General features: G+C 34.4%; 1 protein-coding gene and 1 pseudogene across 1 annotated transcript; both read left to right on the top strand.

Moving 5' to 3' along the window:
- Positions 1-6,708: 6,708 nt before the first annotated feature.
- LOC112035335 (antimicrobial ginkbilobin-2-like protein) lies at positions 6,709-7,534 on the top strand (annotated as a pseudogene).
- Positions 7,535-17,638: 10,104 nt separating this feature from the next.
- Positions 17,639-18,507, top strand: LOC112035116 (antimicrobial ginkbilobin-2-like protein). The gene has a single exon (XM_024067951.2). It carries the CDS (start codon positions 17,682-17,684, stop codon positions 18,405-18,407), a length of 726 nt encoding a protein of 241 aa, XP_023923719.1. The 5' UTR covers positions 17,639-17,681; the 3' UTR covers positions 18,408-18,507.
- The last annotated feature ends 1,258 nt before the right edge of the window (positions 18,508-19,765 follow it).

The following is a 19,765-nucleotide window of genomic DNA, read 5'->3' as shown; positions in this document are numbered from 1 at the left end:
GGAGAGAGAAGGAGCAAGAAGGAATATACCTCCGATTCAGGCTCCTCGAGCAAAATGGGACAGACAGCTGACGTATCATCTTTGTGCTTAGACTGCAAAAAGAAAAAAGGATAAGAGAAAGAGTCAAAGAAAGGAGTCAGCAAGCATGTCAGGATTTAGGAAAAGTTAAAAAAGAATGTATATGCAAGTGTACTTGAAAGACAAAGCAAAGGAAATTTTTTTTTTAGTGACGTACTCTTCGCTGAATGGCAGGCGCAAGATGGGGAGTTGTCTTCCTCTTACTGCCTCATGTTCTGCTAGCAGGAGTAGCGCCTATGGGAGGTTGAGAAGTGGCAAACTTGGGCTTGCTAGCAGACTTAAGCTTGGCAGGAACTTTCTTAGCTGGTGCAAGAATGTTTACTACTTTATCTTTCTTTTCCCAACCTGAGGGGTAGTCACCTATATCCCAATACCATCCTTCCTTCTCCTCATCCTATTCAAAGATGGTGGATCGGCTCTGTTTCCTGGCATAGGCCAACACGAACCTAGAAGGAAGAAGCAACCGAGGATTGGGAGAGACAACCATGCTAAGTCCCTCCGGGAGGAATAAGAGAGAAACCACGATTGCCAGCCAACTCTTGCTCAAAGGAGGTCATTATACCCTGCCAATAGTCATGCATAGCAGGAGTGCAAAGGCCCTTCCTCAGAGAAACAGGAACCGTAACCGCATTGAAGTGTTGTCTCCAAAAATCGAAAGCAGTGTGCTGCAGAAAAGGCCTAACTGAAGTAGGAGACTCTGCAAGGAAGGAAAGGTCATCAAGAATATCCTGATCCAACCCAAATTGTCTCCTTACTCGGTTGGCAGGATAATGGACGAACTTGACACCTTCATCTGCTAAATAGGGCAACCATTTGGTGTTGGTGGCTGCCAGGTAAGTGATACCAGTCTCATCAAAACTGACTAAGGGGGTGGTAGCACCAACAGAATCAATAAACGAACCCATTGCAGAATCAACACAGGTATAACCAGAACTCAAATGTCTATAAGCTCTCTAAGAAAAACCAGTACCTTCATCGAAGGACTCAACAACAGAATAATCGATGGGCTTCAAATCGGACCAATGAAAAGCCAAAGGAAAATCAGACTCGAATCTGCTGCAGAATTCAGTAATTACTTGTGGACGGGATTAGTACTTCTCTTTAGTGAATCTGACAGGCCTACACTTCCCCAAATACTGGGCACAACGCTTGAATAATAACTGCTGCAAGATGGTGTTGTGTATAGAGGAAGTGACTATGTGGCAGGAGCTAGCTTGGCTCTCGTCACTCTGTAGCATATCTAGTTGAACATATAGATGCCCCATAAACATGGGGGCCAGTGGCAAACTTACTCCGGCAAATATTTTTATGGCCAAACAAAAATACAGAGACTTTATGGCGTAATGAGGATGGGACCCAAAGACAAAATTACAAAGCCAAAAAGCAATAAAAGCAGCACAGCGGGCAACGGCAAAAAACTTGGAAGAAGAACTAACCCAATACGATAACTTAGCATTTCTAGCCATCCTTTTCTTCAACTCCACTTCGATGGCTTCTTCTTCTGGGGAAAGCTTAATGGTGGCAGGATCAACATCACCAAGAATCGAGCGAGCCACAAGCGGCTCGTCGGCGGCGACACATAATCTCTAGGAGCCTTGGGGAAGTAGGGACTAATATTATACCAAAGATCGATCAGAGGGGCGCACTCACTATCTAGGTCATGCTATGCCTCCTCCTCATCGAAATAGTCCGAATCGGAGTGCACAGGCTTTTCTTCTACTTCTTGTTCTACCGGAGGATCCAAAACGACTCATTTCCCTTTACGGCGAGAAAAGGCTTGAGTTTTCACTAGTGCCATGGCGTGAGGACTTGATCAGAGTAAAAGTGGAATGGGTGTTCAAAAAGAAGAAAATGGTGAAGGAGGGAAAATAGGTAGGATATTTTGGAATAGAAGGAGTTTGTGCCTGCATTGGGAAGGGACTCTCTTCTTAAATACCTGAGTTATTAATGCTGGTGTGAGGGGAGGCGACTGGTTAGCCATTAAGAAAAGAATGAAATTAATGAGGTAGCAGTTATGTTTTAAAGCAACTGCCATTTTGGGAAATTCGAAGAGTCACCATTGTTCACGGCAAGAAAAGAAATATATATGCAGGAAGAAGTCTATAGTTTTTTTTTTTTTTTTTTTTTTTTAAAAAAAAAAAAGCCCGCAAAGGAAAAGAAAGAAGGAGAGTGAAAAAGACAAGAAAGTCCTTCATTCACATATGAACCACAAGAACGCTCCATATGTTCAGGAGGCTAAATGTTGAGGGTTATTTTTGTAAAACAGGCCTAACTCAGCAACGCAAGCAACAAATAGAAGTGGCAAGCATAGAATAAAACCATTAAGCCCAAATGGCATGAATAATGGATCACAAGCGCATAACATAAACAAATGGGTCTTGAGGAAGCAAATAGGCCTAAAGGGCCCGGAAAGAGAGAAATGGCACCTATGGGTAGTATATGGTATGGAAAAGTGAGAATGGGCCGCGGTAGGCCCAAGGCAATGTAAACAAAGAAAGTAGGGGTTGATGGCAAGCCCATCAACCCGAAGGATGAGAATAAGGAAGTTGGGTTGGGGAAGCCTAATCAAGTTAGTAAAAGCCCATGGGAATACAGCGTTAGTGAGTGGGCCGAGAAAGTCCAAAGGAAGTAAATAGGCCGCAGGTCCAATGGAAAACGAAAGGGATACTAGAGCCCATAAGTAAGAACACCAGTGGCCATATTAAGCCACTGGGGGAAAGAATGGAACGGTAGGCCTGAAAAGAGGCCCAACAGGAGCAAATCGCCGTGGCAGGAAATGCCAAGTAATGTGGTAGGAAGCCAGGATAATTAAAAAGTGAGTTGAAAGAAATAAGAAGCCCAGTACCAAGTAAAGCTCAGTCTGTAGAGGGAACAGCAAATTATGCAAACGGCCCACGTAAAAGAACAAAGAAGCGTGGCAGACTGTGCAAACAAAGCTCCAAATCACGACAAACGCATGAGCAGTAGGCAGATTTTGAACATATATAACAAGAAGACACGCGCAAGGCCTAGGCACCACCAGCCTATACCCAACCAATATAGGATGTGGTGGGGCCATGGGTCAGAGGTAAAAGGTAAGGGGGGTGTGGTTTGGTGGTGGGGAGAGGGGAAAAGATCTATTTGGAGGTTCCTACCCAAGCCTTTTTAGGAGGTATGTTCTGCTGGGATGGCAGACCGCCCAAAAAAGGCAACGTTGAGGGGGGAACCGTTGGGCGTATGCCATGGAGAGAGAGAAAAAGCATTTATGCCATAGTAAGAGAGGATGTCACGGCGGACTAACAAACAACACAAACCTGCCTTTGTCTGGCGAGGGTAAGTAGTACAGACGAGCCTCTAGGTAGTTGGCAAGTACACCCAAACCAGACAAAGGCAATTAAGGGGGTAAAGTGGTAAAATCCAGTCATGGCAGGCCCTATAAAAGGACCCTTGCCATGCCCTGTAAATGGGATCAAAAAACAGAGGTATCACGAAGTAATGAAAAGGAAAACAAAAGAAAAAGAAAAGAAAGAAGAAAAGATAAGAGAGAAAGTAGAAAACAAAAAGAAAAAGTGTAATGGGCATGCACCCGTAGGTCGATTCCCTTCTCTCCCCCTCAAATCCCACTCTCTTGAAGACGATTAAAACAATAGTGATTCCTTTAGGCACTAATCATTTAGGTCTGATTCCCTCAAAGTCATTAATCCCTACGGCAGGATGTTTTCCTGGGAGATTAGTTTCATTGAGAGGAAGAATTCTTCCTCTTTGGTCTTTGCCATTACGGACTCAAACTTAACTTGATATTATTCCTTTGATTAATTCATATTGTCATTTAATCTTTCACTTCTTTTGTAAAGCCATTGTCATTACTATGATTGTCATAAAAAAAATAGAGATTACTTGGTTATTTTCCGTCAAGGAAAGATCATTATATCCTGTTTTCTTTTGTTATTATATTTACCTGTCGTGACTTATTGAAAAATAGCTCTGCCTGCCATAAGTACTCTCCTGGTAGACGAGGCCATGTTTGTGCACAAGCCGGCTCAAAGTGAGTTGTAGTTGGGCCGGTCTCAACTCTTCTACTCAGAATAATCGAGCCCATTGCAAGATTAATTTTTATGAGTTGAGAATGTCTTCTCCCATGTTTTCTCTATTTAGTGGTGTTGCCTAATGCACTTATTGTTAGAAAAACACATGTTTGTATCTCATACAAAATATACGCAACGGAAAATTAACAAATATATTTTGATAACATGTACTATGTAAATTTCAGAATTTAAGAACAAGAGAGCGTACCTTGGTATGGTGAAATTCAAAACTAAAGATTAGAAGTACTTGGGAATACTTTTAATCTTCACTCCAATTTCACTAATACCCAAGAAATGTGGTCTCTTAATCAGTTTATATGTATGTGTTCAATGGGAGAATAAGAGAGTGGCTTACACTCACAAACACCCCATTTCATACATTACAATGTATTATTAAAATTCTGTATGTTTCTCTCCTTATACATAACTGATTATCTAATTGAATTAGCCTTTTGGGCCATTCCATTTGGGCTTTAGTATATGGCTTGGAGTGTAATGAAAAGTGACAAATAAAACACTCGCTCCAATGGGTTTTTGGCCTTTCTGTCAACTCTTGACAAGCCTAAAATTACCATTAATTATATTTAATACCACTATATAAATATAATTGCACTCTAAGCCTTATTAATAAATTATATCCTAAGACTTTATTATACATTCAACCCCTTCATTAAGATATTCATAATAATATAAAGTCGTAAATGTTGGCTGCTACTTTGAAGATTATTACATTTTAATTGTTGAGTACTTAATTTAATCCTTTAAGTTATTCATCATATATTCATATAATCCAATTTCATAAATATACTTTAGTAACTTCTCACTAAAGTAGTTAGGCCTAACATTCTGAATAACCAAACCCATTAAACTTATCTCAAGGGAATATTTTATATCTCCGTTAAGAAATTATGAATGTTATCTTAAGAATATACATTCCTTCAACATTAAATGTGGCTGCCCAACATACTGAGGTTTTGATCGTGACTTTAGATCACACTCCTAATATATCAAAGCAACTTACACTTCATGATCAAGTTCATTATTCTCTCAGGATTGAGAGTTAATATAAACAGAAGTCGTGAGATTTATTATTCTTTTGATAGTCATTAATAGAATAATAAATCTCACAGTGGTCTATTTCAATATGTCTTAACACTTAAAATATATCAACTAGAAGTCTTTACTTCAATGATCATGACAAATCTTCTTAGTTGGTATGTTATAATCTTTGCAGATGAAATGCTCAATTTCATCACTGACTACGAATTAAAATTCTGAGTTTACAAAGAACTTATGATTTAAATTTTTAGTGACGAAATCACATAAACCACATACTATACATCTCATGGACTATATGATAATGCAGCTCATGTTACCATTATTTTAAATAATAATAAAACAACTTTATTAATCACAATATAATATCATACATAGTATCATACAATAGGATTTAAAAGGCACATGTCCTAACACTTATGTGGTGATGTGGGTTTGCAAGGAAGTTCTAGGTGGTGAAGCCTAGGGTTTGTTCTGTTGTTACTTTTATTTCTCTTTTTTCTCCTATTTCCAAACGACCATAGCACATAGCATAATAGGCAGTAGGTTTTAGGTCCACTTTACATTGTCTTGCACATCACACGTAATTATGTGAGAGTGAGGGTCTACAACCTCGTGCTCAATTTACTCACTTAAAAGCATATTTCTTCATGTAGATAGATATAATAAACTGTATGGCAACTAACTTGCATTTGGTTGCCCTGTCGATTTGGATTTAATGTTTACGGGTAGACGGGCTAGAAGGAAGGCTAGGCCCAATTCATCCCATAATTCCTTCGGCTAAAGCTCAGATACATATACACACATATATATATATATATATATGTATGTATATATTTCATTAATTTATTTTTATCAAATAGCACCATGACTATCCATGTTTTCACCCTTATCCATATTCCACTTCTATTCGACACTTTCTTGTCTAATTTCAAATTTTAGGTAATAATTTATATTTTTTAACAAACCAATTTTCAAAACACTGAGCAGTGGAGTCAATAACGTTATCCACTGCTCACGGTTTTCAAAATTAATTTTGAGCAAGTGACATCTTTCAAACTTTAATCCCATTAATTTAAGAGTAATTAAATTCATAGAAAAAATATTATATATATACATATATATATATATATATATATTTTCAAGTCGGGGTTCATTTGAATCCCCCTGAATTACAAGTGCAGCCGCCCCTGCATTGATCCCTCACGAATTTGAATGGCTTGTTTCTAGTTTCCTTAGAACTTTCATGAGTTAATTAATATAAAAGCGCCACAAAAAGATTTTGTACGATATTTTGGCTCCGCTCTCCAGCACGTTCAAAGTCTGAGTGCGATTTTGTAAGAGAGGTTTATTAATCAAAAGGATTTGGACTGAGATGAGGTTGCCACTAAGAATAAAGTCAGAATTTTCTACTCCAAACTTGGCCAAAACTTGACAAGTCTCGTCTATTTATAGAGTTCTTGTAGATAATATTACACACCCACAAAACCAACCTTCAATTTCGTTCAACATGTTGTGATCAAAATATATTTCCTTCAGCTTTCTATTATTCAGCCTCTTCCTCCATGCAGTCAATTGTGCTGACCCATTATACCATTTTTGTTTTAGCCAGGAAAACTACACTGCCAATAGCCCTTATGGTACAAACTTGAATGGCTTGCTAAAATTTTTGTCCACCAAAGTTCCTTCAAAAGGGTTTGGGCTCAGCTCGACTGGGCAAGGCCAAGCTCAAGCAAATGGTTTAGCCCCATGCCGAGGTGATGTCTCAAAAACAAACTGTAAGACCTGTGTCATTGATGCAGGCAAAGAGCTTGGTAATCGTTGTCCTTATAAAAAAGGAGCGATAATTTGGTATAATAACTGTCTTTTAAAGTACTCGAACATAGATTTCTTTGGAGAAATCGATAACAAAAACGTGTTTTACATGTGGAACGTCGAAGATGTAGAAAATCCCACTTCATTCAATCCAAAAGTTAAGGATTTGTTAAGCAGGTTATCTAATAAAGCTTATACCAATCCAAAATTCTATGCTACCGGGGACCTAAAGTTTGATTCATCAAGCAAACTATATGGTTTGGCTCAATGCACCAGGGACCTTTCAGGTCTTGATTGTAAGAAGTGTCTTGATACTGCGATCAGTGAACTTCCCAACTGTTGCGATGGAAAACGAGGTGGGCGAGTTGTTGGTGGCAGTTGTAACGTTAGATATGAACTTTACCCCTTTGTTGATGCCTAGACTGTTATGGTTTCCTATGTTTATGTACGAAACTGTGTAATGTAATATGTTTAAAAATAAATAAAATTGTCCAATGAGACAACTTATCTTTGCTTCGTCACTTGTATAATTTTGGCCAATTGTAATCATTTGGTTAGATTTTTGGTACTTAGATGTTGAAATTTTGCAAGGGGCCGAGGTTTTGCTAAATATTGTTATTTTAAAAATAAAAAATGGGAGACTTTTACTATTTTAAAAATATTCGGCAAAATCTGCTTTAGAATTTTTGTTTAACCCTGGTTGAGTTCTTTTTGTGTAAAGCCTTATCTCTACCACGGGAGGGATGATAACTAAAAGGGAAAAATGTTTCAAACTAAAATCAAATGTGTGTGACAAATTGACAATTAATAAACAATAGAAGGTTATTTGGTTATGGTACTTTGAGTTAAGTGATGTGTTTGAGCTTGGTAAGAGAGTATAATTAAAGTGTGTGTATGTTTAGCAGTTTGTTTTTCACACACACACATATATATATATATATACACGCAGACACACACTCTCAAAAGAGCATATTAATTACACCAAAAGAAATACATACTTTCCAAGAAATTTAGAACAATCCTTATTGCAAACCAAATTTTGAGTTTTCCCATTAAGTACAAATCAAATAAAAATAAGAAATTAGATAATTAAAGAAAGGTAAAATAAAGCTAGCGGTACTCGCTAGTTGGTAGGACGTGTTTTAGATGATCACAGGCTCACTCAAATGGACCACAAAAGTAAGGCAAAATAAGAATTAGTCGAGAGCCAATGTGATGAGTGATAGACATATAGTAACAATAGTAGCAATGGTTGAGGTAATTAATTAAAGGTAAAAATAATATGAAGAGTGGCGATTTCATTTATGATATGAAAAAAATTGCCTGAAAAAATTATTGTGCAGTGTAGATCTAGTTCTTTAAAATTCCCCATGAATAAATTGAGAGAGGAAGAAAGGTGAAAATATGCATTTGTGTCTTAACCTTGATTTTTTGAATTTTTTTTTTTTTTTAAGGAAAATGATTTTTGAATCTTAAGTTTGTATTAGAAACAAAAGAAAATTGATGAAAAGTGGTAGCTATTCTTTTAAGCTGTAATTTTGATTAAAAAAAAAAAAAGCTCAGGCTAATAAGAATGGTTTTTTTTTTTTTTTAATTACTCTTAACTCAACGTGACAAATTGGGTTTATTTTTGATAGAATTGAACGCGCATAAAAAAAAATGTGAGAAAGAGAGGGGGAAAAATTCAAAAAAAACAAGTAGCCTAAAATTTAGAATTTTAAAACTTAATAAACTTACTCAGATAAGTGAAAAAGTACTGTGTGGATAACTGGACATCCTTTTAACTACATAGGATCTGATAATCTCATGAAAATAAATAAATAAATAAACAAACTATACGGGATAATATATAGGATGAGGATAAAAGCTTTTTTTTTTTTTTTTTTTTTTACTCTAAGTCGGCTTTAAGCCTTTAACTTAACATGGGTTTTTAATTTTTAATATAATGTTTAAATAAATTTTTTTTTTCGTAGGAAAGAAAAAATGAAAGAGATTTTAATCATGCAAAATATGTTTGAAAAAAAAAAAAAAGGTTACCGTGTGGTGGGGTTATTTTGTTGCACTGGGGGTGTTTATCTTGTGCTATTTTTTTTTTTAAGGAAAAAAGAGTAGAATTATTTTAAAGACATGTTATATTGGGAGATTAGTCATATTTTGTAGGTAGTGTTTTAGGTGGGAGTTGCAAACGTATTTTTATTGAGTTGCCCCAAAATTTTGTCTTTATTTAAACATAGGGGTGTTGGGGTATTTTTGAACCAACAAAATATCTATTCCAAATAGGAGACAACCCTGAATAGTAGTATAAATTATGATGTATTAATTTTTATTATTTAACTAGTCATGGGCCTTGCGCATGATAATATTTTTAGAGTAGTCTCATTATTTTATATTATATATATATATATTTCAATTTGGAATAATTTAATAAATAGTAATGTAATTTATAATCATATATTCATTTATTATAAGACAATTATAAATGTAATATATATAATTTCTATCGGACCAACATCAAAACAATAAAATTTTCTTAGGAATTCAAAAAGTAAGTTTGTAAAATATTAATTTTTTAATAAAATTATTTTAATATTTTTGTATCTCAAAATTATATAAAATTTGGAAATTATTCTTTTAGTTTTCAAAAAAACTTTCTTAACCCAATTTTTTTTGCAGTACAATCAAAAAGGCCAAAAAATGTAACTAAAAATTTAATAAACAAAAAAAAAAAAAAAAAAAACAAAGAGAACAAATGCAAAGAAGAAAAACTAGAGAAAGCTTTTTTGAAAAAATAATTATTGTTTTAATGCTGTGATAATCTAATCCAACTTCTAATCCTATGTGAAAAATAAATAAATAAATTTAAACAAAAATTTGAACTTCTTTTCTCAAAAATCTCAAAGAATACACTAATAAGATCAAGAAGATGAAGAATAACATAAAATATTCGTAAACACGTAAAACAATTATTCAAGTATCTAAGAACATCATATAAAAAATGCATAACAATTTACTTATAATTTGTTCAAAAACATATTTTTAAATAGTGAAAGGAAATTGCACAAAGACCACTGTCTTCAATTGAACTAACTGTTCTTCATCAGCTTATTTAAAAAATCATGTAGTTTTCCAAATAAGCTAAAACCAGACAACAACACAAAATACAACATATTACAATATGAATTTTTTTTTCCTAAGTTAGATCAACAACAAATACCATTTATTAAAAGTTTTTAGTGTTGTAAAAAAAATATATATATATATATATTTGCATCAAGGAACACCTATGAATTAGTCAACGATAGGATAGTGAGGGTAGAAACCTCTAGTTGGAGATCCTCCTATAGGCAGCTATATTAGGTTGTATCTTTTCTACCATTAATGATTAATCAAGACTTGTGAATAATTCTTTTTTTCCTTCATTGATTTCATTTTTCAGTTATAAACAGTCAAAAGTAGAATTCTAAAAAACACAAATATTCATCAATCTAAGGTAGAAATACAATAAAAATAATAATAAGAAATCCAACAAAAAAAAAAAAAAAAAATTTGAGAGAGAGAGAGAGAGATAGCCTTTTTCGTATAGGAAACATATGCATAGAATGGAAGAGAGCGGCAAATTTATAGTAATAGGAAGAAAATAAGAAGATCCAAGATAAAGGAAGATATTCAGGCAAACAAATATTTAAATTTAAAATTGCCCTAGAGGAATATAAGTAGCCAACACTTTTGTTTTGATTTTCCATTGATTTATTATTTAGTTATAACATCAAAATTAAAGTAGATGAATATGTAAATTTTAAATCACCTTAAATGAATTTGTAAAGCTAAAACTCCTAAAATGAATTTGTAAAGCTAAAACTGCCTAAAATGAATTTGTAAACTCAAATTTATATTGTTAATATTGTAAAAAATTAAATTTAAAAAACAAATATGAAATAGACTAATGATGTGGAGGATAAGATAACTCAATAGGAATGTAGCAACAATAAATGTTACACTTTAGTTTTTAAATATAAATATAGAAAAACTTGATATGGTTATATCAAGTTTCTCTTTGTAATTAGAAATATTGGATAGCAATATTTCAAGGCTTTGAGCTAAGAAAAGAAGTCAGTTCTTTGGTTCAAGAGGACATGACTATCAATGCCTATTAAACCAAATTCAAGGGTATTTAGGATGAATTTACTATTTACAGAAGCTGCACTTGTGGTCATCAAGTGGAAGATTGTACAATGTCCTTTCTAATGAGGTTGAATGACACATATTCTACGGTGAGGACAAATTCTGCTCATGGATCCTATTCCTCCTTTAAGCAAGGTTTTTTTCTCTTTTTCTTCAAGATGGAAAGCAAAGAAAGGTTGAAGCTGGTAAGAAGATTCAAGTTGATACAGCTGCAGTCTTGGCTACATTGGGGAACAAGAACAATGCCAATGCCAAGAATTTCAATAAGAACAAGTTTGGGAGACCTTAGTGTACTCACTATGGTGCCATGGGACATGTGGTAGATAAGTGTTATAAACTACATGGCTATCCACCTGGCTATAAATTCAAAAATAAGGCTAGTTCAACTACTTTTGCCAACACTGTTGTTCCTGTTGAAGAAGGTCCAAGTGAAGGTGTTTTTCTGACCAAGGCAGAATACCAACGGTTGATAGGATTGTTGAATTCTTAATGCCATTTTGGTACTCAAGCTCCACTAGAAGCAGTTGTAGAGACTCCTCAGGTTGCCAATATCATTGCATAGCCTTCCATTGGACTTCAAGGTCATGAGCTCTCAAGTATATGGTCTTTTCCATCTCTAGAGTATTCTGTGTTTTCTTCCACTGTTGACACTTCTCACATTAATCCCACTGATTGGATTCTTGATAGTGGGGCCACAAATCACATGGTACATTCACTCACTTTCTTTAAAACCATCAATTCTTCAGTCCAAATTTCAATTAGGTTGCCTAATGGAGACATGGCCAAGGTTACTCACATAGGAACTGTGCAAATTTCAGCTTCTTTGATTCTTGAAAATATTTTTTGCATTCCATCCTTTTCTTTTAACCTTGTCTCTATAAGTAAATTGACTCAAAATCCTTCATGTTGTTGCATTTTTCTTTCCCATTACTATTTCATATAGGACTTGCAACTTTGAAGGATGATTGGGTTGGGTAAAAAGCAAGGAAGTCTCTATACTTTGTAGAATTTTACTTAAATTGCTTTGCCAAAATCTGTTTCTAAAGTTCTATCTAAGTTGTCTTCTCATATTTTTGTAAACTGTTGGGAAATTTAGACCATGGTTGATAGAATTAACAAGTTTTAAATCCAAGTTGTTAATTAGATTTAGTATAAAACCTTTGTCCCTAAACCCTACAATCCCCGTAGATGAACTCACAGCAGAAACCTACTACCGCTTCAGAACTTCTGAACTCTTTAATATATAAACGCCACCCTTTGATGCACAAATCCTAGTACGTGAATAACCAGTTGAGCAAATCCTAGTACGCGACTTAATCAATCACCAACTAGAAGAAGATGTTGACTGCAAAGTTCTTCACTTCATCAACAATAAAGATCAAGAAGCACTTGGTTACAAAACCCTAAGACATAAAAATGCAATAGCTTCTTTCAGAGAGAATAAGGTATCAGTCACCCTTTGCATATGTTCTCCCTTGTATTCTCTTATGTGATGACCTCTAAAATAAGCCTTATATAGGTCTAGGGTTGCGAGAAAAGAAATCCTACACATATATGTCATTATGGGCCAGAAAATCAGATCTAAAAATTTGAATTCCCGTAACCTCGACAGATAGAAAGTGTCGAGGTTTAAACTTCGACAAATACAACTATCGAGAAGCTATTGAGGAGCTATTGAGGGGGACAAAAAGTTTACCAATCGATCGACATAACTATCGAGAGGTGTCAAGATTATGATAACAATCAACTGAAGAGCTCGATAGATAGCCTAGTTGTCGAGAGGTGTCGAGTAGCTATCAAGCTTTAAAATTCAGCACTTTCTCACTTGATTCTTGGACAGACTTGCATGGCTTTAACACTTGAACTTGAAATAAGGTTTCTTGAAGTATTAAACACATCCTAGATCTACCCAAATACAAGTAAAGTGCATTTTGTCAAAGGATTAGCCAATTACATAAAATAATGACATACGTTCTTAACAAGTGAAACACATATGTCCTAACAATCTCTCTCTTTGACAATCCGTGACAAAACCACAACAAACAAATGAACATATGAGAGAAGTCATAAATCACTTAACTCATATTCACTTTGTTGAATACAATAAAATCCATCCTAACACAAACTCTTGAAAAACTTTGCAAAAAGAGAGTTTATGGCAAGTAGACTTTGACAACCTATATTTCTGAAACACTTTAAACAAAACTCATCAATGCATCTTTATGTGAAACATAAATAATAGATTGCATACAAAATATAAGAAACATGTGTATGAAGATAGAAAAGAAACAACACATGTAGAGGTAAGTGAAGAAGACATACATCAATATGTAAATATCAAAGATAAGCACAATGTATGTAAATATGGTCACAAGACCCAAGGTACAAGAAGGACATAAACACTCCCCCTAACAAGATGAAACACATCTCCCCCTACCTTCATGACTACCACTGCATAATCCTCCTTCCTACCTTCATAACTACCACTGCAATCTTGTTTCTACACATGTATTGGACTCAGCTTCTCTAACTAAGTCACATGAATCTACTGCTACTAACAACTCAGGTATTCTTTATCCTCTTTCTTCCACTCTTTCATATAGTAAATTGTCAACTCCATATAGAAGTTTTTTTCTATTGCCTTGTCTATTGCTAAAGAACCAAATTCCTATGCTCAAGCCTTGAAAGATCCTTTGTTGTAAGCTACAATGAAGGTTGAGATTGATGCTCCTCAAGCCAATCATACCTGGGTTATGACTAAATTGCCTCCTGGTAAAATTCCCATTGGATGTAAGTGGGTGTGCAAGGTCAAGCTCAAGGCATATGGTTCTATTATAAGGTACAAGGCTAGATTAGTAGCTAAGGGCTTTACAGAGACTAAAGGGGTTGATTTTTTTTTGAAACTTTCTCTTCTGTTGTGAAATTTGTGATTGTCAAAACTTTGTTGGCATTGGCTGCTGTCTATGGTTGGCATCTCACTCAATTGGATGTCAACAATCCCTTTCTCTATGAGGATTTGGATGAAGAGGTATATATGCTCCCTCCACCAAGTTTTGGCAGCAAGGAACCAAGTCCATATATGGGCTTAAGCAAGCTAGCAGGCAATGGTTTGCCAAACTGTCATCTACCATTGTTGATCTTGGTTTTCTTCAATCAAAATCAGACTTTTCTATTTTTACCAAGGTTAATGAAGGTTCAATCATCATTCTTTTGATCTATGTGGATGATATACTAATTGCTAGTAATGATGTAGATGTAGTAAATGTCTTCAAGTAGTTCCTAAAAAACAATTTCAAGCTAAGGATCTAGGTACTTTGAAGTACTTTCTAGGTCTTGAAGTTGCTAGAACTACAAAGGGTTGTCTTTATGTCAAAGAAAGTACACCATAGAGTTTCTATCTGACACTGGTTTATTGGCAAGCAAACCTGCAAACATTCCAATGGAGCAATCTGCCAAGTTTAGCAGTTATGTTGGTGAAGATGCTTTTGATCTTGCTCTCTATAGAAGACTAATAGGAAAGTTGCTTTACTTAACACTCACAAGGCCTGATATATGTTATGCAGTGCACAAGTTAAGCCAATTCATGGCTGCTCCTAAAGTGCCTCACTTGCAAGCTGCTTATATAATCCTTAAGTATTTGAAAAGGAATTTAGGACAAGGTTTGTTCCACACTAGGAGATCCATTTCTGGTTTTGTATTTTCCTTGGTGATTCCTTGATCTCTTGGAAGTGTAAAAAGCAACATGTAGTGTCTAGATCTTCTGCAGAATCTGAGTATAGAGCTATCGTCATAGTCGCAAGTGAGATAGTATGGTTCATAGCATTGCTTAAAACCTTTGGATTAGAGCATAAACAAGTAGCTTCTCTTTATTGTGACAGCAGGACAGCTTTGTACGTTGCAGCCAATCCAATGTACCACGAAAGAACTAAGCACATTGAAGTTGATTGCCATTCATCCAAGAAAAGATTCAAGATGGTACAATCAAAACATTCCATGTTCCCTCAAGACATCAAGTTGCAGACTTCTTCACTAAAGCACTTGGACACAAACAATTTTATTATCTTTTGTCCAAGATGAACCTAATAAATACATATGGTTCACCTTGAAGGAGAGTGTTAAAGTTTGCTTAAATTGTAACGGCAAGCTTAGGTTGCTACATGTAGTAGCTGTGAGCAAAACGACTTGTAGTTTTGATACTGTTCATAGTTAGTTAGTTTGTTAATATTGTAGATGACATGTGTATAGATTTGATAGGTTGCTTGCTTACTTAGATTTTTGTTATTACTTTTTCTGCCTCTGTTTTAGTTATATAAGGAATAGAGCATGCTAATTATCAATACAATAAGGTCATTTCTCAATCTTTGCTTCTTGCTCTACATCTCTCTTCTTTGTGTGCTGAGCAATCCTCCATTGTAGAAGCTTAGGTTTGTGAATGAATTTCAACAAAATGCAAGGCTATGAGAATGAGGGTCTAAAACCTTGTGGCCTAGTTTACTTAAAAGCATATTTCTTCATGTAGACAGATATATTAACTTGTATGGCAACCAACATGCGTTTGGTTGTCTTGTGGATTTGGATTTAATGTTTGTAGGTAGACGGGCTAGAAAGGATAAGCTTAGCTATTTTGTGGAAGGCCTGACCCAATTCATCCCATAATTCCTCCGGCTAAAGCCAGACTTTGTCCGGTTATTTTAGCACCTGTTTAGGGTGCAAGAAAAATACCTTCCTACACTATCTCTCTCTCTCTCTCTCACACACACACACACACACACACACACACATATATACACACATACTAACATGCATTTGGTTGTCTTGTGGGTTTCGATTTATGTTTGTCGGTTGACGGGCTAGAAAGGATAAGCTTAGCTCTTTTGTGGAAGGCCTGGCCAAATTTAAAGCTCAGACTTTGTCCGGTTATTTTAGCACCTGTTTAGGGTACAAGAAAAAACCTTCCTACACTATCACACACAGATATATATATATATATATATGTTTGTTTTTTATAAAATAGCACCATGACTGTCCATGATTTCACCCATATCCATATTCCACTTCTATTTGACACTTTCTTGTCTAATTTCATTTTTTAGGTAATAATTTATATTTTTTAACAAACCAATTTTCAAAACACTGAGCAGTGGAGTCAATAAGGTTAGCCACTGCTCATGGTTTTCAAAATTAATTTTGAGCACATGCCAAAACCATGAGCAAATGACATCTTTCAACATATTATTTTAATCCCATTTATCCAATAAGCAATAACGGCTCCAGGAATTTTCTTGAGGGGTTTTGAAGAAACTTAAACTAAAAATTTATTAATAAAAGGAGAACTTGAATATAGTGTGTTATTAACAAATAAATAAATACATGAAATTTTATAATCTCTTTTCACAAGTTTTCATATTTTGAAATCGTCCCATAATAATTTATTATCAATTGTCATTATCTATAGATGTGACCATTTTATTTTGTTAAGTTTGTATAACGTTTTTATTTTTATGTAATTGTCATTATTTATTTGTTATTTTTTTTTATAAATTATTGACATTATATTAATTATTAACCCACATAACCACACTCATCCATATATAAATAATACATTTAACAATTACTAATTTTACTATTTTTTTCTTTGAATCACTAGTTTTATAATAAAAAATTATTATAACATGATAACAATATATACATGTATCAAATCCCCTTATTTCTTAGTTGTTAAATTATATAAAGTTATCTTATATTTATAACATGTACACATTAACACACTTCACAATTCACACAAATAACATTCTATCAAAAAATAATGCACACAACTAATATCTAACACACACACACTCTCTCTCTCTCTCTCTCACATATATATATATATATATAATATAAATTTATAATAAAGAGAGACATTTAGAACTTACAAACACTCACAATTTACTCTTAAATTCGGAGGTATATAGAAAGGCAAATATAGAATAGAGATGAGATGAAATTCATGAGAGAAAGAGAGAGTGATTTGCGTTGTTAATTAACTTTGGGATGAGCTGATTTATGCCGTTTGATTTTGGGCATTGAGTTGTGATTATGGTGTGCAAGATTTAAGCCAAGTTGTGCAAAATTATTCTTAAGGGTAATTAAATTAATAAAAAAAATATTTTATATATATAATTTTTTTTTTCAATTCAGGGGTTCAACCCCCCCTGAATTACAAGTTCTAGTTTCCTTAGGACTTTCAGGAGTTAATTAATATAAAAGCGCCAGGAAAAGATTTTGTGCGAGATTATTGACTACACGCTCCAGCACGTTCAAAGTCTGAGTGCGATTTTGAGAGGTTTATTAATCAAAAGGATTAGGACAGAGATGAGGTTGCCAATAAGAATAAAGTCAGCATTTTCTACTCATACTTGGCCAAAACTTGAAAAGTCTCGTCTATTTATAGAGTTCTTGGAGAGAATTACACACCCACAAAACCAACCTTCAATTTCATTCAACATGTTGTGCTCAAAATATTTTTCTGTCAGCTTTCTATTACTCAGCCTCTCCCTCTATGCAGTCAATTGTGCTGACCCATTATACCATTTTTGTTTTAGCCCGGAAAACTACACTGCCAATAGCCCTTATGGTTCAAACTTGAATGGCTTGCTTAAACTATTGTCCACCAAAGTTCCTTCAAAAGGGTTTGGTCTCAGCTCAACTGGGCAAGGCCAAGCTCAAGCAAATGGTTTAGCCCTATGCCGAGGTGATGTCTCAAAAACAAACTGTAAGACCTGTGTCATTGATGCAGGCAAAGAGCTTGGTAATCGTTGTCCTTATAAAAAAGGAGCGATAATTTGGTATGATAACTGTCTTTTAAAGTACTCGAACATAGATTTCTTTGGAGAAATCGATAACAAAAATAAGTTCTACATGTGGAACGTCGAAGATGTAGAAAATCCCACTTCATTCAATCCAAAAGTTAAGGATTTGTTAAGCAGGTTATCTAATAAAGCTTATGCCAATCCAAAATTCTATGCTACCGGGGACCTAAAGCTTGATTCATCAAGCAAACTATACGGTTTGGCTCAATGCACCAGGGACCTTTCAGGTCTTGATTGTAAGAAGTGTCTTGATACTGCGATTAGTGAACTTCCCAACTGTTGCGATGGAAAACGAGGTGGGCGAGTTGTTGGTGGCAGTTGTAACGTTAGATATGAACTTTACCCCTTTGTTGATGCCTAGACTGTTATGGTTTCCTATGTTTATGTATGAAACTGTGTAATGTAATATGTTTAAAAATAAATAAAATTGTCCAATGAGACAGCTTATCTTTGCTTCGTCACTTGTATAATTTTGGCCAATTGTAATCATTTGGTTGGATTTTCGGTACTTAGATGTTGAAATATTGCATGAGGCAGGGGTTTTGCTAAATATTGTTATTTAAAAATATTCGGCAAAATCCTTTTTAGAATTTTTGTTTAACCTTGGTTAAGTTATTTTTGTGTAAAGCCATATCTCTACCACGGGAGGGACGATAATTAAAAGGGAAAAATGGTTCAAACTAAAATCAAATATGTGTGACAAATTGACAATTAATATATAATAGAAGGCTCTTTTATTGTGGTACTTTAGGTTAAGTAACATGTTTGAGCGCTCAAACATATTACCTAAGCTTAGTGAGAAAGTGTAATTAAAGTTTGTGAACGTTTAGCAATTCATTTTTCACACACACATATATTCATGTATATACATACACACAAAAGAGCATATTAATTACGCCAAAAGAAATGCATACTTTCCAAGAAATCTAAAACAATCCTTATTGCAAGCCAAATTTCAAGTTTTCGCATTAAATACAAATCAATTAAAAATAAGAAAATAGATAATTAAATAAAGGTAAAATAAAGCCANAGAATAAAGTTAAAATGATGAGTGTAACATGACTAGCCAAGGGCCTTGTAGCACCTTTTGGCATTTCCAAAGAAGACGCCTAGGGTTCAAATCCCCGCCCCCCCCTCCTCCATTGTAACTATCAAATTATTAAAAATATAATAAAAAAAAAAAAAAAAGAGGAAAAAAAAAAAAAAAAAAAAAAAAAAAAAAAAAAAAAAAGAAAAGAAAAGAAAAAGAAGAAGAAGATTTTATACGTTGCCTAAAATTTAGGATTTTAAAACCTAATAAAATTACTCAGATAAGTGAAAAAGTGTGTGGGTAACTAGATATTCTTTTTACTACATGGGATCTGATAATCTCATGAAAATAAATAAATAAATAAAAACTACACAGAATGATGGAATGAGGATTACAAAAGTTTTTTTTTTTTTTTTACTCAAAGTCAGCTTTAAGCCATTAAACTTAACGTGGGTTTTTAATTTTTAATATAATCTTTACATATATGTGTGTGTATATATTGTAGAAAAGAAAAACATGCAAGGGATTTTAAACATGCAAAATATGTTTGAAGGAAAAAAAGAAAAAGAAAAATAGGTTACCGTGTAGTGGGGTTATTTTGCAGCAGTGGGGGCGTTTATCTTGTGTTATTTCCTTTTTAAGGAAGAAAAAAATGTAGAATAGTTTCAAAGACATGGTATACCGGAGAT

Source organism: Quercus suber, unplaced genomic scaffold (assembly GCF_002906115.3).
Source record: "Quercus suber isolate HL8 unplaced genomic scaffold, Cork oak 2.0 scaffold_81, whole genome shotgun sequence".
Taxonomy (NCBI): domain Eukaryota; kingdom Viridiplantae; phylum Streptophyta; class Magnoliopsida; order Fagales; family Fagaceae; genus Quercus; species Quercus suber.
This window is presented reverse-complemented; position numbering and strand designations above follow the sequence as displayed.

Coding starts and splice junctions, on each gene's coding strand:
- LOC112035116 (XM_024067951.2), top strand. CDS start 17,682: ATGTTGTGCTCAAAATATTTTTCTGTCAGCTTTCTATTACTCAGCCTC.